General features: G+C 41.5%; 1 protein-coding gene across 2 annotated transcripts in view; it reads left to right on the plus strand.

Annotated features, from left to right (window-relative positions):
* The first annotated feature begins 3698 nt into the window (after positions 1-3698).
* The window catches only part of obscnb (obscurin, cytoskeletal calmodulin and titin-interacting RhoGEF b), a 73835-nt gene continuing 56142 nt past the window's right edge, over positions 3699-21391 (plus strand). For both annotated transcript variants that reach the window (XM_087811833.1, XM_087811834.1), the window contains exons 1-17: positions 3699-3789; positions 10057-11128; positions 13965-14234; positions 14295-14555; positions 14967-15272; positions 15335-15601; positions 15660-15763; positions 15994-16162; positions 16232-16507; positions 16566-16847; positions 17349-17633; positions 17694-17969; positions 18029-18304; positions 19056-19337; positions 19807-20088; positions 20712-20996; positions 21057-21332. In XM_087811833.1, the coding sequence (XP_087667959.1) occupies positions 10066-11128; positions 13965-14234; positions 14295-14555; positions 14967-15272; positions 15335-15601; positions 15660-15763; positions 15994-16162; positions 16232-16507; positions 16566-16847; positions 17349-17633; positions 17694-17969; positions 18029-18304; positions 19056-19337; positions 19807-20088; positions 20712-20996; positions 21057-21332 (4960 nt within the window). In that variant the 5' untranslated portion in view covers positions 3699-3789; positions 10057-10065. The remainder of the gene's footprint in view (positions 3790-10056; positions 11129-13964; positions 14235-14294; positions 14556-14966; positions 15273-15334; positions 15602-15659; positions 15764-15993; positions 16163-16231; positions 16508-16565; positions 16848-17348; positions 17634-17693; positions 17970-18028; positions 18305-19055; positions 19338-19806; positions 20089-20711; positions 20997-21056; positions 21333-21391) is intronic.

Raw genomic sequence — 21391 nt, forward strand, 5'->3', positions numbered from 1 at the left:
AAACATCAACTAGTATCGACTCTGGTGTCATTAAACATCAACTAGTATCGACTCTGGTGTCATTAAACATCGACTAGTATCGACTCTGGTGTCATTAAACATCGACTAGTATTAACTCTGGTGTCATTAAACATCAACTAGTATCGACTCTGGTGTCATTAAACATCAACTAGTATCAACTCTGGTGTTATTAAACATCAACTAGTATCGACTCTGGTGTCATTAAACATCAACTAGTATCGACTCTGGTGTCATTAAACATCAACTAGTATCAACTCTGGTGTCATTAAACATCAACTAGTATCGACTCTGGTGTCATTAAACATCAACTAGTATCGACTCTGGTGTCATTAAACATCAACTAGTATCGACTCTGGTGTCATTAAACATCAACTAGTATCGACTCTGGTGTCATTAAACATCAACTAGTATCGACTCTGGTGTCATTAAACATCAACTAGTATCGACTCTGGTGTCATTAAACATCAACTAGTATCGACTCTGGTGTCATTAAACATCAACTAGTATCGACTCTGGTGTCATTAAACATCAACTAGTATCGACTCTGGTGTCATTAAACATCAACTAGTATCGACTCTGGTGTCATTAAACATCAACTAGTATCGACTCTGGTGTCATTAAACATCAACTAGTATCAACTCTGGTGTCATTAAACATCAACTAGTATCAACTCTGGTGTCATTAAACATCAACTAGTATCAACTCTGTTGTCATTAAACATCAACTAGTATCAACTCTGGTGTCATTAAACATCAACTAGTATCAACTCTGGTGTCATTAAACATCAACTAGTATCAACTCTGTTGTCATTAAACATCAACTAGTATCGACTCTGGTGTCATTAAACATCAACTAGTATCAACTCTGGTGTCATTAAACATCAACTAGTATCAACTCTGTTGTCATTAAACATCAACTAGTATCAACTCTGGTGTCATTAAACATCAACTAGTATCAACTCTGGTGTCATTAAACATCAACTAGTATCAACTCTGTTGTCATTAAACATCAACTAGTATCGACTCTGGTGTCATTAAACATCAACTAGTATCAACTCTGGTGTTATTAAACATCAACTAGTATCGACTCTGGTGTCATTAAACATCAACTAGTATCAACTCTGGTGTCATTAAACATCAACTAGTATCAACTCTGTTGTCATTAAACATCAACTAGTATCAACTCTGGTGTCATTAAACATCAACTAGTATCAACTCTGGTGTCATTAAACATCAACTAGTATCAACTCTGTTGTCATTAAACATCAACTAGTATCAACTCTGGTGTCATTAAACATCAACTAGTATCAACTCTGTTGTCATTAAACATCAACTAGTATCAACTCTGGTGTCATTAAACATCAACTAGTATCAACTCTGGTGTCATTAAACATCAACTAGTATCAACTCTGTTGTCATTAAACATCAACTAGTATCAACTCTGGTGTCATTAAACATCAACTAGTATCAACTCTGGTGTCATTAAACATCAACTAGTATCAACTCTGGTGTCATTAAACATCAACTAGTATCAACTCTGGTGTCATTAAACATCAACTAGTATCAACTCTGTTGTCATTAAACATCAACTAGTATCAACTCTGGTGTCATTAAACATCAACTAGTATCAACTCTGTTGTCATTAAACATCAACTAGTATCAACTCTGGTGTCATTAAACATCAACTAGTATCAACTCTGGTGTCATTAAACATCAACTAGTATCAACTCTGGTGTCATTAAACATCAACTAGTATCAACTCTGGTGTCATTAAACATCAACTAGTATCGACTCTGGTGTCATTAAACATCAACTAGTATCAACTCTGGTGTCATTAAACATCAACTAGTATCAACTCTGTTGTCATTAAACATCAACTAGTATCAACTCTGGTGTCATTAAACATCAACTAGTATCGACTCTGGTGTCATGTAGTACAATAGAGTCACACATCACAACAACAGACACACTGATGATACAATAGAGTCACACATTACAACAACACACACTGATGATACAATAGAGTCACACATCACAAAAACACACACTGATGATACAATAGAGTCACATATCACAACACACACACACACACACTGATGATACAATAGAGTCACACATTACAACAACACACACTGATGATACAATAGAGTCACACATCACAAAAACACACACTGATGATACAATAGAGTCACATATCACAACACACACACACACACACACTGATGATACAATACAGTCACACATCACAACAAGACACACACTGATGATACAATACAGTCACACATCACAACAACAAACACACACACACACTGATGATACAATAGAGTCACACATCACAACAATACACACACTGATGATACAATACAGTCACACATCACAACAAGACACACACTGATGATACAATACAGTCACACATCACAACAACAAACACACACACACTTTAACACACACGCACACACACTTTAACTCACACACACTTTAACTCACACACATAAGCACTTTAACACACACACTTTAACAAACACACATACACAATTTAACAGACACACATGCACATACACACTTTAACACACATACACAATTTAACACACAAACACGCACATACAAACTTTAACACACAAACACACTTTAACGCACATACACACTTTAAAACATACACACATACACACTTTAAAACACACACACATACACACTTTAACACACATGCACATACACACTTTAAAAGACACACACATACACACTTTAACACACACACATACACACTTTAACACATACACACATACACACTTTAACACACACGCACACACACACTTTAAAACACACACACACTTTAACACACACACACACATACACACTTTAACACACACACACATACACACTTTAACACACATGCACATACACACTTTAAAACACACCACCATACACACTTTAACACACACACACACACATACACACTTTAACACATACACACATACGCACTTTAACACACACTTTAAAACACACACACACACATACACACTTTAACAAACACACACATACACACTTTAACACACACACACATACACACTTTAACACACATGCACATATACACTTTAAAACACACACACATACACACTTTAACACACACACACACACATACACACTTTAACAAACACACACATACACACTTAAACACACATGCACATACACACTTTAAAGCACACACACATACACACTTTAACACACACACACACACACACTCTAACAAACACACACATACACACTTTAACACACATGCACATACACACTTTAAAACACACACACATACACACTTTAACACACACACACACATACACACTTTAACACATACACACATACACACTTTAACACACACTTTAACACACACACACACACACTTTAACACACACACATACACACTTTAACACACACACACATACACATTAAAACACACACACATACACACTTTAACTCTCTCACACACACACTTTAAGTTCAACTTTAAAAACTAAATGATAATAATGCATCAGTTTATTATAAATAAAAGTTTAATAGTTCATTGATTGACGTCCATGAAGTCAGGCTCGAGCGGGTGATTGACAGCTTCTATTTCCAGCAGCTGCTCAGACCATCAGAACCAGACGTGAGTCCAGACGTGAGTCCAGCAGAGACTCTCGCACCGGAACCTGTTGCACTTTTAGCGCCTTTTCTGTGGATTTACGAGGATAATTGTTCACCTGAACACATGCTGCACCTGCGGGGCTGAGTCAAGGTGAGTCACGTGATCATTCTCACCGCAGGTAGAACTTTGAGATGAAGATAATTTCTTTAAGGTTTTATTTTAAACTTTGCTAATAAAGTTATGCTAGTTTAGCTACTTTAGCCAGTTTAGCTATCTTAGCTAGCGAGCCGCTATGCTAATCCCATGCTAGTGACGTTAGCTTCAAGTTAGCGTAGATGAAAAGTGTTTGTTTGAACAAAAGTTTTATTTTAAACGTGAGTGAAGCTGAAGAGATGTTATCAACAGCTGAGCTTCTACAAATGGTCAGACACACACTCAACAGCTGAAGCTATTTTTGGCTCAGACCACAGAGGTGACAAAAAGCTGCCAAATATCAGCTTTAAACAACGAATCTCCTCGCTTTGACCTTCAACCCTTGACCTTTGTTGTTGTTGGGCTTTGTTGACAACATTTGGAAGAAGAGTTGACAAGTTTCAGGTTCTGTGGAATCTATGAACTATAAATAAACTAGATGGAAATAAACATTCGTGACACTGGACTTGAAAAGCCTTTTATAAATAATAAATACTTACATTTATTTTAAAAATAAACATTTAAATAAATAAACATTCCTGTTAATAATAAACATTTAAATAAAGACACATTCTTGTTAATAATAAACATTTAAATAAATAAACATTCCTGTTAATAATAAACATTTAAATAAAGAAACATTCTTGTTAATAATAAACATTTAAATAAAGAAACGTTCCTGTTAATAATAAACATTTAAATAAAGAAACGTTCCTGTTAATAATAAACTTTTAAATAAAGAAACATTATTTTAAATAATAAACATTTAAATAATGAGACATTCCTGTTAATAATACAAATGTAAATAAAGACAGATTCTTGTTTTATAAATTCTTTCATTCATTTTCTACGGCTGACCTTGTTGTTGTTGGTGTCACTAGAGTCTTTCCCAGTTAGTTGGGGTGAGAGGCAGAGGACACCCTAAACCAGGGATTTATAATCTCCACTCTTGTCAATAGTTAAACTTTATTTTATTTATGTTTAAGATGTTATTTCTTTGTGTTTAATGTTGCACTTGTACGACCAGGAGGACGACAACAAAAAGTATTTTATCTTCCAGACGTAGATGAACTAGTTTTGCATCAAGGTTGTGTTTCTTACATTCTCTGGTTGAATGTTAGTTAAGTTAAGTTAATAATGAAGCCACGTTACATCTTCTAAAGGGCAACACTTTTCTTATCTGCCTCAAGCTTTTCATCAGTCGCACACAGAGACACACAAACATTCACGCACACACTCACACTTTCATACAAGCCTGTGGAGGAGACCAGAGTACCCAGAGTACACTCTTTGTTTCTTACCTGTCAGTCACTAGAAGGTGACGTTGGAAAGTGTTTTAATTCAGTTCAATTCAACGTTCAAGTGTTTTGTCATAACAAAGTCACACTTCACAGGTGAATCACAGTGTGGTGTTGACGAGGAAAAACTTCCCTTTAGAAGAAACCTGGAGCAGAACCAGACTCATTGTTGACTCCTGCTGTGACCGGCTGGGAGGAAGGATGGGAGGGTGGACAGTTGTTGCTGTAGTTGTGTAACTGTTTATGTGTGAAACAGGACTGTAGTTGTGTTGAATTTTATGTGTGATACAAGACTGTAGTTGTGTAACTGTTTATGTGTGATACAAGACTGTAGTTGTGTAACTGTTTATGTGTGATACAAGACTGTAGTTGTGTAACTGTTTATGTGTGATACAAGACTGTAGTTATGTAACTGTTTATGTGTGATACAAGACTGTAGTTGTGTAACTGTTTATGTGTGATACAAGACTGTAGTTGTGTAACTGTTTATGTGTGATACAAGACTGTAGTTATGTAACTGTTTATGTGTGATACAAGACTGTAGTTGTGTAACTGTTTATGTGTGATACAATACTGTAGTTGTGTAACTGTTTATGTGTGATACAAGACTGTAGTTATGTAACTGTTTATGTGTGATACAGGACTGTAGTTGTGTAGCTGTTGATATGTGTGATACAGGACTGTAGTTGTGTTGTGAGTTGTTAATTTATTTCATCTGCTTCATTGACTAGTAGAGTTGAGTGTCATCATCATAACAGTAACGTTTATAAAGTGTCTTCTGATCAAGTCTAGTAGAAACATATAGATAGTGAATAGGACCAAGAACAGAACCTTGTTGGACACCATAGCTGACCTTAGTGTGTGTCAATGAGAGGTGGTTGATAATGTTTATGTCAGATATATAACATTTAAACCAGTTTAAATGTATGTCTATATGGTTTAATCTCTGTAGAAGAATGTGGTGTCAACAGTGTCAAGCTCTGAGATCTAGAAGAACAAGAACTGAAACACATAGAACTATAGTTAGTGAGAACCTCTGGATCAAGAGATATAACTATAGTTAGTGAGAACCTCTGGATCAAGAGATAGAACTATAGTTAGTGAGAACCTCTGGATCAAGAGATAGAACTATAGTTAGTGAGAACCTCTGGATCAAGAGATAGAACTATAGTTAGTGAGAACCTCTGGATCAAGAGATAGAACTACAGTTAGTGAGAACCCTGTATCAATAGATAGAACTATAGTTAGTGAGAACCTCTGAATGAAGAGATAGAACTATAGTTAGTGAGAACCTCTGGATCAAGAGACAGAACTATAGTTAGTGAGAACCTCTGGATCAAGAGATAGAACTATAGTTAGTGAGAACCTTTGAATGAAGAGATAGAACTATAGTTAGTGAGAACCTCTGGATCAAGAGATAGAACTATACTTAGTGAGAACCTCTGGATGAAGAGATAGAACTATAGTTAGTGAGAACCTCTGGATCAATAGATAGAACTATAGTTAGTGAGAACCTCTGGATGAAGAGATAGAACTATAGTTAGTGAGAACCTCTGGATCAAGAGATAGAACTATAGTTAGTGAGAACCTCTGGATCAAGAGATAGAACTATAGTTAGTGAGAACCTCTGGATCAAGAGATAGAACTATAGTTAGTGAGAACCTCTGGACCAAGAGATAGAACTATAGTTAGTGAGAACCTCTGGATCAAGAGATAGAACTATAGTTAGTGAGAACCTCTGGATCAAGAGATATATGTATAGTTAGTGAGAACCTCTGGATGAAGAGATAGAACTATAGTTAGTGAGAACCTCTGGATCAAGAGATATAACTATAGTTAGTGAGAACCTCTGGACCAAGAGATAGAACTATAGTTAGTGAGAACCTCTGGATCAAGAGATAGAACTATAGTTAGTGAGAACCTCTGGATCAAGAGATAGATCTATAGTTAGTGAGAACCTCTGGATCAAGAGATAGAACTATAGTTAGTGAGAACCTCTGGATCAAGAGATAGAACTATAGTTAGTGAGAACCTCTGGATCAAGAGATAGAACTATAGTTAGTGAGAACCTCTGGATCAAGAGCTTAACAAGTTAAGTTAAGTATGAAAGTGCTAAGTAAGGGGAAAAGTTCTTTAAGTTGTCACGTGGGAATAGGATCCAGAAGACACGTTGTGGACTTTGAGGAGGAAACAAACCGGGACAGCAGTCGAGGACTCACTGGTAGAAAGGAGTCAAAGTATGCATCAGTCATGGTGTCGTTTGGTGTCCGGTGAGGCTGCACTGGTTTATTAGAAGAATCTAGCAGGTCTTGAATCTGTCCTCTGATAGTTCTGATAGAAGATCATTAAAAAAGTTCATGAAATCACCGAGATGTTGATGGACTGTAGGACTGATGGACTGATGGACCGATGGACCGATGGACCGATGGACCGATGGACCGATGGACTGATGGACTGATGGACTGCTCAATGGACTGATGGCTCCGTATCAGCCTGGCTTCAGTGCTGAATAAGAACTTGGGGGTATTCTTATTTGCTTCTATAAGTGATGAGTAATATCTGGCTCTGGCTGTCTGAAGAGATGCCTTGTATATTTTTAACTTATCCTGCCAGTCCTGGTAGAATTCATTATGTTTTGATGAACCATTTCTTCTCTAGTCGTCTAGAATCCTGTTTTAATTGACGTGTTACTGAGTAAACCAGGGAGCACGACTAGTTCTGTTAACAGTCTTTTTTAGTTAGTGGTTCAGTTAAGTCAAGCGTGTTATGAGTCTGTAATAACAATCTTATCAATGTCGGGGTGACTATGGGTAGAGTTTCTTGACTCACTGAGGCATTTTACTGACACTGATGGAATTATTTCCATAAACTTGTTTATTGCACTTTCAGACATCGTTTGAGATCCTGCTCTGTAGACTCGGGTCATTTAAGATCAAATCAAAGGTTATTAATTGATGGTCAGAAACAACTGAATTCTGATTAATTTCAAGTCCGTATGACTAGGACAAGATCTAATGTGTGCTTGAAACAGTGGTTTATGAACATACTGAGAGAAACCAAATGACTCCAGAGTTAAACGTGTCTATCATGGACCACATGGATGTTAAAGTCACCAACAATAATGATTGAAGCACCAGCTGGTCAAGATCTCAGGGAACTCAGACAAGAACTCAGAATAAGGTCCAGGAGGAAGATAGAGTCCAACAAAGATAAGTGACCTGATATCAAGGTCGTATTAGATATGCTAAGATACTTTCAAAAGAGTTAAAATCAGATTGTGGTCTAGTAAAGGTTGACATGAGTTGATAATATCTGCGACTCCACCTCCTAGTAGGTCAATTAATGCATGTGATTTATACTCTTGACTGTGTGTTTATAGTTAACAATGTGTTGATACGTGTCACAATACAAGGATACGATATACAGTGATATTTTGTAGTAGTGTAGTAACAAGTATATATGTGTCGTATTGTCCAGCACTTGACTCTGGTGTTGTGATAGTGTAGTAACAAGTATATATGTGTAGTATTGTCCAGTACTTGACTCTGGTGTTGTGATAGTGTAGTAACAAGGATATATGTGTCGTATTGTCCAGTACTTGACTCTGGTGTTGTGATAGTGTAGTAACAAGGATATATGTTTAGTATTGTCCAGTACTTGACTCTGGTGTTGTGATAGTGTATTAACAAGTATATATGTGTCGTATTGTCCAGTACTTGACTTTGGTGTTGTGATAGTGTAGTAACAAGGATATATGTTTAGTATTGTCCAGTACTTGACTCTGGTGTTGTGATAGTGTAGTAACAAGGATATATGTTTAGTATTGTCCAGTACTTGACTCTGGTGTTGTGATAGTGTATTAACAAGTATATATGTGTCGTATTGTCCAGTACTTGACTGTGGTGTTGTGATAACGTAGTAACAAGGATATATGTGTAGTATTGTCCAGTACTTGACTCTGGTGTTGTGATAGTGTAGTAACAAGGATATATGTGTAGTATTGTCCAGTACTTGACTCTGGTGTTTTGATAGCGTAGTAACAAGGATATATGTGTAGTATTGTCCAGTACTTGACTCTGGTGTTGTGATAGTGTAGTAACAAGTATATATGTGTAGTATTGTCCAGTACTTGACTCTGGTGTTGTGATAGTGTAGTAACAAGGATATATGTGTAGTATTGTCCAGTACTTGACTCTGGTGTTGTGATAGTGTAGTAACAAGTATATATGTGTAGTATTGTCTAGTACTTGACTCTGGTGTTGTGATAGTGTAGTAACAAGTATATATATGTAGTATTGTCCAGTACTTGACTCTGGTGTTGTGATAGTGTAGTAACAAGTATATATGTGTAGTAGTGTCCAGTACTTGACTCTGGTGTTGTGATAGTGTAGTAACAAGTATATATGTGTACTAGTGTCCAGTACTTGACTCTGGTGTCTCTGGGGACACCCTGGATAGGACGCAAGTCTGTCACAGGACACACAAAGACACCCAAGTTCTCAATCAACCCATGTATGTTTTTGGACTGTGGGAGGAAACCGGAGTGCCCGGAGTAAACCCCAGTAACACGGGGAAAACATACTAACTCATACAGAAAGGTCACAAGGTGGCTTGGCTTGGAATCGAACCGGCAACCTTCTTATTGTGAGGCGACTGCACTAACCACTGAACCACCACGACATCTGGCCAGTGTTTAATCGCAACAAAATGTTTTTTTTACAAATGCTGCGAATATTTATTAAAGTAAATTGTTAATAAAATAATAATAATAATTAATAATTAAAATATAAGCCATAAAAGAATGATGGTGAAGAAGTCGTTGGATGCTGATGTCAACGTGAAGTCAAATCAAATCTACTTTAAAATGGCTCCTCAGCTGTAACATGTTTTGATCTCTATGTTCTGATGATGCTCTCTTCGTCTTCAGGGACTAACAATGGATCCGAACATGTTTGGAGGGGCCCCCAGGTTCCTGACCCGCCCCAAGGCCTTCTCCGTGTGCGTGGGCAAGGACGCCTCGCTCAGCTGCACCATCGTGGGCAGCCCCACGCCCGCCATCACCTGGGAGAGGGAGAAGCTGAAGCTCACGTCTGGAGGTCGCTTCAAGACCGTGGAGGACGGAGATGTTTACCGTCTGACCATCTACGACCTGACGCTGGACGACAGCGGTCAGTACATGTGTCGCGCCAGGAACACGGTCGGGGAGTCGTACGCCTGCGTGACCCTGAAGGTGGCCCTGCCCACAGAGCTGGCCCAGAGGGCCCCGGGGTTCATGGTCAAGCCGGCGTCCGCACGGGTGGTCCTCGGGGGCGACGTGGTCTTCCACTGCCGCGTGGTCGCTCACCCCGAGCCCAACTTCGACTGGGAGAAGGACGGGCGTTACCTGGGCGAGTCCAACCGCGTCAGGATCGTGTCCGACAGCGACTGCAGCACCTTGAAGATCCAGAGCGTTCGGAACCTGGACGCCGGCACCTACACCTGCCGGGCCCAGAACACGGCGGGTCGGGCTCACGCCGCCGCCGCGCTGGTGGTCGACGCCCAGGACCCTCGCCAGGCTGCGGACAAGAACACCTCGCTGCTGTCGCACCTCCAGAAGCGTAAGGAAGAGATGAAGAAGGACATTTCTATCTTCCGCACCGAGGAGAGCGGCGCCTCCTTCGCCAAAACGCTCTCCGACGGCGCCAGTCGGGCTCTGGAGACCAGGTCGTCGGCGCTGGCCGTGCTGCCCAAGGGCGTGTTCACGCGCACCTGCACGGTGACCGAGGGCAAGCACGCCAAACTCAGCTGCTTCGTGACGGGTCACCCCAAACCTCACACCATCTGGAGGAAGGACGGCGCCAACATCAGCGAGGGCCGCAGGCACGTCATCTACGAGGACCAGGCGGAGAACTTCATCCTGAAGATCCTCTACTGCAAGCAGACGGACAACGGGCTCTACACCTGCAACGCCACCAACATGGCGGGACAGACGTACAGCGCCGTGCTGGTGACCGTCAAGGGTGAGTCGCCTCACCTTCTACTGCCAGAGCGATCGTCTCTTATGTCAGCCAAACAAACAGTGTCTTCGTATCATCCAATGAACAGGATCATGGAACGTCCATTAGATGGTTTGTGAATCTGCAGGTTTTAAAATAACAAATCATATTTATTGGTGACGTTAGCTCTACTTTGTTACTTTAACTATTTATATTTGATTCATGATCTTATGTTAATATCAATAGTTTACACTCACGTCACAAGCAAAGTTTTTAATGTTGTGATCATGTTGTTTAAAGTAATGACGTCACATGTTTCTCTGCATTTATCTGATTGGTTCTTCTCATCATATGAATCCTAACAGTCGTCCAGTAAGTCTGTGTTTCAACCTGACCTTGTCATTCAAGAGTCAAGGAACTCCAATAAGTAACAGAAAACACACCTGTGAAGATCAAACAGATTTAAGACTATTAAAACTGTTTTCAGTTAATAATATGTGTTTGTTAAGAACATAATCCACATTATTCATTTATAGTAGCCTTCAGGTAGAATCTAAAATCTAAACAGTCATGAACATATAAAAACATGTTGAAAACGAGGCTGAACTGTATATTAAACATATATTTTCAAGGGCTCGTGTTAAACAGTAAATATACTGAGTATTAAAAAGAAGAGAAATAGAAATCCTAGTTTTAACAATAATATGTAGGACTGGGTATGATTTGAAAATGTTCGATTTGTATACTGAGTCTGTGTAAGACCCTCTGAACATGAAGACGATTCCCATGTTCTTGATGTTCTTGGTACTGAGAAATGTTTAAGATGAAATCTGTATGAAGTCAAAGTTAAAGAATAATACTTAAATAATGTAACCTGGTAGAAGAAAGTGGATCCGCGTTGACATTAAGGCTCAGTGAAGCCACACTGGGGTGTCAGGTGCTGGATGTGCTGCAGGAGAAGGTTACACATTGTATGTGGTTGAAAGTTGAACAGGACGTTTCTAAAAGCGGCGTTATCACCGAGGCTTGGACGCGGTTCTTCACAACACGCTGGATCCTGAGAGCAGGTGTAGAGTGTCGTCTATTTTCTGCTGGTGATGAGTAGTTCACAGTTACTGAAGCGCTTCTTACTTACGGGATCATGTTGGCACAGCACCTGGTACAAGGTCCCAGAGCAGGATCTGAAAAGTTCTGATGACGGTGCAGTCGCTGCAGACTGACCTTTAGTTTGACCTCTGTTTAAAACTACTGTCCAAGAGTCATAGAGTTCTGTCTTTGAGGCTGAAGTGATTAAATACACAATAACATGAACAGTATGAAGTAGGTTAGGTAGAACTTTATTGAGTACAGACCGAACAAGATCAAAGTTAAACCTTAGAATCTGTTACTCTGACACTTCCTAGATCACAACCATGAATCGTTATACTTTGATAAAAAAAGAAAGGTCAACGTCTCACTCTAAGAAGTGTGGTGAGGAATGTTTTTCACGATGTGACCGGATTCATTGGTTCAGAAAACATGGTTTAAAGTTGTAGACAAACGATGCAACAATACTTGAGTGTAAATCACGGCGTGTTGTCGTTCCTTTCACTTGTTGAAGTTGGTCATTTACTCGGATGTCTGTGGCTCATAAATAACATCGTTCGGCGCTTCTCAAATATATCTTGTTAAAATGGTGGCTGTAATCCACACTGTTTTAGTCGTTTAAAAGAGGAAGCTGTTGCAGCAGGAATAGAAGGAGCTGAGCCATGAGGAGAAGACTGTAGAGAACAAACACTGAGGGTTATTTTGTATATTTACAAACTACTCTCTTTGACTCTTAGAAGTGCAACTGAGATTGAACCATATTTTAAGAAAATTCATCCTTTTATTGTCAGAATATTTCATTGCACACAGTAAAGGTCACACATGACAACAAATGATCTGTCTGTCAATTATTTTTCTCAAGCTCTTTCAAATCTATTCTTCATCCAAGCAGCATCTCTGAGACGTCATGTGACACGTTGAGGCTCAAAGTTAAAATAATGTCATGTTTGTATCCTGAGTTTTAGTCACAAACGTCTTCTGGAGACAGAAACGAGTCACTAATAACAACCAGATTTCTTCTGCGTTTGACTCTTGGACATTCTCAAAGTAGAGATGAATGAATAAAGATGGCTCAGGGGGTCAAGGGTGAATGGGAGGAGGCCCCGGTGCAGACCCAAGTTGCACTTGGATTCTTTAAATCTCACTGGTGACCCAGTAACACCTGAGCCATTTTACTGAGAGAGCTGGACGATGTTGCTGTGGGACGGAACAACAGACAGATTCATTTAAAATATATATTTTCATCTCCTAAAACTGTAGGACCAACAAATTATTCACAACATTTCTTAATGATGGACATTTTGCTTTGACCTAGAAAGATAACAACATAAAACAAGACAAAAAACAAAACATAACAAAAACGGCAGCAACAGTAAACCAGAACAAAAGTTAAAATAAAGAAAAATCATTTAATAAAATGTGATTTTAAGGCATCTAAGAAAGAAAACCTAGATTTCTGTCAGAGGGGTTCACGTGGTTCAGAGGTCGCCTCACAGCAAGAAGGTCCCTCTGTGTCGCATGGGTTTACTCCGGGCACTCCTGTGTCCTCCCACAGTCCAAAAACATACAGAGGTTGATTGAGAACTTGAGAGAGAAACTGTCTGTAGTTATGAGTGTGTGTGTGAATGGTTGTGTGTCCTGCGACAGACTGGGGTCCTGTCCAGGGTGTCCCCTGCCTCTCACCTCAAGTGAACCACATAAGAGAATAAGCAACAGAAAATGAATGAATTTTTTTTTTAAAATATACAACTAACCTTTTCCATTTGTCCTTCAGAGCCCAAAGTTCCCTTCAGGAAGAAGCTTCAGGACGTGGAGGTCCAAGAGAAGACCTCTGCCACGATGATGTGTGAAGTCCCTCTGAGCGTCAACCAGACCAACTGGTTCATGGAGGAGACGCGCCTGGAACAGAACCTCAAATATCGCATGGAAGAGAAAGGCACTCTGCGCAGTCTCACCATCCACAACGTGACCACCAACGACGACGGCGTCTACATCTGCGAGATGAAAGAAGGGAGTCGCACGGTGGCCGAGCTCACCGTCCTCGGTACGTCTCTCCCGTGCGTGGAGTCGTCCGTGAATCCTCACCTGTGTCGTGTTCCTTCAGGTAACATCACCAAGAAGCTTCCCCGAAGGACCGTGGTCCCCGTGAGCGACACCGTCATCTTCTGCGTGGAGCTGGAGCATCCGTGCGCCGACGCCTACTGGACACGCAACGGCAACACGCTGAAGGCCGACGCCAGGATCGCCATAGCGTGTTCGCTCCGACAGTACACGCTCACCATCAGAGACTGTCAGGCCGACGACTCCGGGGAGGTGGCGTTCGTGGCCGGAGACTGTAAGACGTCCACGAGATTCACTGTGACGGGTGAGATATGTTGGTGTTTGTGTGAGGAAACGACTGAACTGTTGAACAGTTGTTTTTCTTTTTAAATAAAATGTTGGATTGTTTGGTGACACTATTCTACCAACATACCATGAAATGAAATTAAAAAATATAGAATTTAGAAAATGACTTTTTGAATAATTGGAATTAAATGGTCAAACTCTGTTTTACTTTAGTTAATAAGTAAATACAATTGAACCTTTCAATATAGAAATCATTGAATTATTATTATTATTATTATAATTCAAGATGCTGATGACACTGTTTCCATAGTTTACTATTGAGTGTTGAGTGAGACTCTCGTTAAAACATGTTTAATGCTAGTTTTAATTTTCTTCAAAGGAATTATTTGATGTGTTCAATGGACAGTTAACGTTCTACTTCTCTCTCCAGCCGCGAGGAAACATCCTCCTGATCCCCCGGTGGACGCTGTGGTGCAGAACAAGACGGCCTCGTCCCTCACGCTCCACTGGTCTCCTCCGGACAGCGACAGGCCGGTGCCCATCAGAGGCTACATGCTGGAGAAGAGGAAGGTGGGCAGTCAGACATGGCAGCGTTGTAACGGCGGAGAGGCTGTTGTCTCCACTCAGTTCCATCTCAGCAACTTCACTGAAGAAGCCAGCTATCAGTTCAGGATCTCTGCCATCAACGACTTCGGGCAGAGTGCCTACCTGGAGGTTCCTGGGAGCTTCTATCTCGGTACGACCGACGATGGATTTGTGTGTCTTGATACATGTTCACCTTCTCCTCTGGTCCTCAAGAGCCCACAGCGGAGATCAGGAGAGGTCTGACCAACAGCAGCGCCGTCGCCGGCGAGGAGTTCTCCGTCTCCGTGGATCTGTCTGCTGCCTGCTCCGGGTTCTGGTCCATGGACGAGCGCCTCCTGCGCAGCGGCGCCGACTTCCTCATCACCAGGAGCAAGAGCGTCCACACGCTGCTGATACGCGTGGTGACCCTGGACATGGACGGGGTCACGCTCAAGTTCTGCGGAGGCGGTTCACAGAGCGCCTGCACCTTACATGTGAAGGGTACGACACGTGTTCGGCCAATCACAGTTGACCTCTGACCTCACACCTGTATTTTTAGCCCCCTCTGTCAGGTTCACCAATAGGTCGGAGCAGCAGGAGGTGATCTGTGGCGCCCAAGCCTCGGCTCAGCTGACCGCGGAGGTGTCGGATTACGATGCTCAGGTCAGTTTAGATTTCTCTTCCCATGGATACTGACAGCATGTGTTCTAATGAATAATGACAATAATAATAATAAATCTGGAACAATAAGTTGATCGACATATAGTTGTTCAATCATTCAGGACAGAAGCTTTTCAACAACATAATCAAAAGTCGTACTTTTTCTTAGTTTGGCCACTTCAGGTGTTTCTAATTCCAACCAGGATTGTTGATGCTTCGTTGTCATCGTTCAGGTGGTCTGGACGAGGAACGGAAGAGAGGTCAAAATGGGCAAGAAGTACGAAACCTTGGTGGTGGATCGCAGGAGGACGTTGATGGTCAACAATGTCACAGAAGAAGACGTCGGCGTCTACGAGTGCGTCTTGGGAGATGAAAGGATGTCCCTGAAGCTTTCCTTGAAAGGTTCAACTCACTCTCTACGTGACACTAATCATTTGAGACATGAAGACTCACCTGACAAACCTTCTGCAGATGAACCTGCCAAGTTCCTGAACAAGGCTCGAGGTCCTGTAGGCATGACTTCGTCCCTCAAAGGAGATCTGGAGCTGATGTGTGAGGTGTCTCCGGCTAGTGCGGCTGTCGTGTGGAGGAAAGATCAAGCGGAGATCTCAGAGGACCAAAGAACCAACATGGTGTCCAAAGGAACTCAAAGGAAGCTGATTATCCTGAAGGCTAAGAAGAGCGACGAGGGTCATTACTCGTGTGAGACAGCAGCTGATAAAGTCACATTCCAGGTCAAGATAAAAGGTGAGGAAGTTGCTATAGTGACCTTCAGGTGTCATGACTCAACGGGTTTGTTCCTCAGAAACACAAGTCCAGGCTGTCTTCTCCAACAAGGAGTCGGTACAGAGGGAGCTGAACGTTGCTCTCTCGCAAAAAGCTGTCCTCAGTTGTTCTGTAGCCGACGCCAAGACGGAGGTCAAATGGTTCAAGGACGGCAAGAGGCTGATATCCAGTAAATCGGTGTACTCTGAAGTGAAGGACGGCAAACGACTGCTGGTGATTGAAAAGGTTGAGAAGAGTGATGCTGGAGAATACACCTGCGAGGCTGGAGGAGAGAAGCTCGTCTTTAAGATCCACGTCTCTGGTGAGAAAACACTTTAAAACGGTAACAAATATCAACCAGAGGAAGAAACATTTGTTGAGTTTGTTCTTATTAGGAACGAAATGAATAATAATGTCATTTGTGTCTCTTTACATCTCAACAACCTGATATTTCTGGACTTGTTACGTGAATGAAGCTCATCATCTAGGTTAGGTAGAACCTATTGATCCTCAGCAGGTCTCCTTCAGGAATTTTTTTTTTTCCAATTGGACACAGCAATACAGCAATTATTCATAAAAATAAAAATAAGAACAAGAACAAAGAGAAAGAACAAGATGATACAATCTAAGTCTAAAGATAAAGAACTTAGATTAAGTCAGACAAACGAGTTTTACTTCAAATAAGACGTTAACTTAGACGTCAGCTTTCACAGTGTGAGATGTTTGTTCTCTATGAAGTTTAACCTTCAGATAACTCTTGATTTAACTGAAATCCAATTTGATTTCCACTGGAATGAAGACATTTTTCTGATGTTCTCCTCAGAAACCAAAGAGAAATCTTCTTCCTTCCTCAACAAAGACTCCGTACAGAAGGAGTTCAAAGCCACTCTTTCCCAAAAAGTCACTCTGAGCTGTGATGTCGTCGATACCAAGACCGAGGTCAAGTGGTTCAAGGACGGGAAGCTGCTCAGCTCCAGTCGATCGGTGCAGGTGGAGTCCAAGGGTCAGAGCCGCCAACTCGTGATCGCCAGCGTGGAGAAGAGAGACGCCGGAGAATACACCTGCCAGGTCGGGACGGAGAAGGTCGGATTCAAACTGGAGGTCGCAGGTAAGACTTGGACACTGATGGTCGATGAGCTTGATCGACTCGACCTTTGACCCCTCCCAGAAGCTGCACCGACCTTCTCCAACAAGGAGTCGGTCCAGAGGGAGGTGAGAACCTCGGTGTCTCAGAGAGCCGTCCTGTCCTGTGAGGTGTCCGACGTCAAGACCGAGGTCAAGTGGTTCAAGGACGGCAAACTGTTGACCTCCAGCAGGACCGTCCACACGGAGTCGAAGGGAAAGACTCGGCAGCTGGTCCTGGACTGTGTGGACAAGAAGGATGCTGGAGAATACACCTGTGAGGCTGGGACCGAGAAACTGTCATTCAAGATTCACGTCACAGGTAAAATGTGGTGACAGGAGACGGTTGAGATCACGCTTAAGTTTGACATCCCTCCACAGAAGTGGCGTCAGTCTTCGCCCACAGAGAGTCTGTGCAGAAGGAGGTCCGAGCCGGTCTGTCCCAGAGAGCCGTCCTGACCTGCGAGGTGTCCGACGTCAAGACCGAGGTCAAGTGGTACAAGGACGGCAAGATGCTGACGTCCATCAAAACACTTCACATGGAGTCGAAGGACAAGAGTCGGCAGCTCGTGATCGACAGCGTGGAGAAGAAAGACGCCGGAGAATACGCTTGTGAGGCGGGAACTGAGAAGATGACCTTTAAACTCCAGGTGGCAGGTGAGGGTCGTACATGTGAAGCAATGATGACGGTGAAGCTGGTCTGGAAGTATTTCACTTTCATGGGAATATTTAGTGGTTGAACTTAAAACTGATTAAATATATATGTATATATTTGTTTGAATTCAATTTAATTAAAAAAGAAATAATAATGCTGAAAAAAATTAACATTGAAAATGTCAAATGAATGTAATATTCTGATGATATACATCATTGGACAGGTTGATCAGGAGCTCTGTGGTTGAAGCTGGACTCACTGGTGACAGTTGCTGAGAGGAGATCATTGAACAAACTACTGTCCATCATGATGATGACATCATCCTCTGAACACTGTCATCAGTGAGCAGAGAAGCAGATGAAGCATGAATGCTCCTACCAGGTGCAACACTAATAGACTCAGGGACTCATTCATCCCACGGGCTATTAAATTGTACAATTCTGAGTTTGGGGGCAGGAGTGGAGTGAAAGTATCTGGATGTTCTATGTTAGTCTTTGTATCTTTGTCTTTGTTGTTTTTCTTTCCTTGATCTATGTTCTTTATCTTTGTCTTTAGACTTAGATTGTGTCATCTTGTTCTTCCTCTTTATGTTCTTCTTCTTATTTTATTTTTTATGTGTTATTTTTTATTGTTTATGAAAAATTGCTGGCTATTGGTAAAAAACAATTTCCCGAAGGAGACCTCCTGAGGGATCAATAAAGTTTTACCTTACCTTACCTTATCTATACATCTTGTCTTCTGTTGCTCCCTCAGATGTTCAAACCAAGTCAACCTTCTGCAACAAAGAACGTGTTCAGCGAGAGGTGAAAACAAGTGTTTCCCAGAAAGCCTCCCTGACCTGCGAGGTGTCCGACTCCACCACGGTGGTGAAGTGGTTCAAGGACGGCAAGATGCTGACGTCCAGCAAAGCAGTTCACGTGGAGTCGAAGGACAAGAGTCGGCAGCTCGTGATCGACAGCGTGGAGAAGAAAGACGCCGGAGAATACGCTTGTGAGGCGGGAACTGAGAAGATGACCTTTAAACTCCAGGTGGCAGGTGAGGGTCGTACATGTGAAGCAATGATGACGGTGAAGCTGGTCTGGAAGTATTTCACTTTCATGGGAATATTCAGTGGTTGAATTTAATGAAACCGATTCAATTATTCTTAGGAAAATAATCAGTTTTTTTAAAGATTGAATTGTTTTTTATTTAATGAATAAATGTGAATATTTTCAAAATTAATACATTTTTTCATATATTTTGATAAGTTTAATTCCAATAATTCAAAAATGTAAATGTAAACCAGACGAAACCAAAAGAGTCCAGAGATACTTGTTCATGTGCTTTAACTTTGACACGTGATCGTCTGAACGTCACATGGTGAACTCAGGTTTGGATTTGAATTAATTGTAATTAAAACATAAATAATAATGCTGAAATAAAATCAACATTTTAAATGTCAAATGAATGTAATATTCTGATGATATACATCATCCATACATCTTGTCTTCTGTTGCTCCCTCAGATGTTCAAACCAAGTCCACCTTCTGCAACAAAGAACGTGTTCAGCGAGAGGTGAAAACAAGTGTTTCCCAGAAAGCCTCCCTGACCTGCGAGGTGTCCGACTCCACCACGGTGGTGAAGTGGTTCAAAGACGGGAAGCTGCTGACGTCCAGCAAAGCAGTTCACGTGGAGTCGAAGGACAAGAGTCGGCAGCTCGTGATCGACAGCGTGGAGAAGAAAGACGCCGGAGAATATGTCTGCGCTTCAGGGACGGAGAAGATGACCTTCGTGGTTAACGTTGAAGGTCAGTGTTTGATTCTTACCTCCTTCTCTCTCCCAAACAATCACAGCAGAAGGTCGTCCACACTCAGTCTGGTTCTGCTCCAGGTTTCTGCCATCTGAGGTTTTTCCTCAACTGTGTTGCAAAACTGCAGAAGCTGAAGTTTAAGCGAGTGTTTCAGTCTCAGTTCAAGTCAAAACTGTCCTGTTAGACTTTTTCACATTCAAGTCTAGAAAAATAGTTTTATAATTGTCTCAAGATATTAAAATACATCAATTTGACCTGAATTGCTTGTAAACAGTAAAAAAAAAATCCAGAGGTAAAAACATTTGTTTAGTTTCTTCTTATTAAGAAAGAAATGTTATTATTTAACTATATTGGATTGTTTAACTACAAACAAGTCGGTGTCATTTGTGTGTCTTTCCATCTCAACAACAAGATATTTCTGGACTTGTTGCGTGAAGGAAGCTCATCATTCAGTCAAACAAATGAGTTTTACTTCAAATAAGACGTTTACTTAGACGTCAGCTTTCACAGTGTGAGATGTTTGTTCTCTATGAAGTTTAACCTTCAGATAACTCTTGATTTAACTGAAATCCAATTTGATTTCCACTGGATTGAAGACATTTTTCTGATGTTCTCCTCAGAAACCAAAGAGAAATCTTCTTCCTTCCTCAACAAAGACTCCGTACAGAAGGAGTTCAAAGCCACTCTTTCCCAAAAAGTCACTCTGAGCTGTGATGTCGTCGATACCAAGACCGAGGTCAAGTGGTTCAAGGACGGGAAGCTGCTCAGCTCCAGTCGGTCGGTGCAGGTGGAGTCCAAGGGTCAGAGCCGCCAACTCGTGATCGCCAGCGTGGAGAAGAAAGACGCCGGAGAATACACCTGCCAGGTCGGGACGGAGAAGGTCGGATTCAAACTGGAGGTCGCAGGTAAGACTTGGACACTGATGGTCGATGAACTTGATCGACTCGACCTTTGACCCCTCACAGAAGCTGCACCGACCTTCTCCAACAAGGAGTCGGTCCAGAGGGAGGTGAGAACCTCGGTGTCTCAGAGAGCCGTCCTGTCCTGTGAGGTCTCAGACCCCAAGACCGAGGTCAAGTGGTTCAAGGACGGCAAGATGCTGACGGCAGGAAAGACGCTGCATGTGGAGTCCAAGGACAGAGTCCGGCAGCTGGTCTTGGACTGTGTGGAGAAGAAGGATGCAGGAGAATACGTGTGTGAGGTCGGAGCTGAGAAGATGGTCTTCAAAGTGCAAGTGACAGGTTTGTTTGTGTTAATATTGCTGCGCAAGAGAAGTTAGATTTAGTTCAAATGTTGAAAC

The sequence above is a fragment of the Callionymus lyra genome, chromosome 16 (genome assembly GCF_982586985.1).
Source record: "Callionymus lyra chromosome 16, fCalLyr1.hap1.1, whole genome shotgun sequence".
Taxonomy (NCBI): domain Eukaryota; kingdom Metazoa; phylum Chordata; class Actinopteri; order Syngnathiformes; family Callionymidae; genus Callionymus; species Callionymus lyra.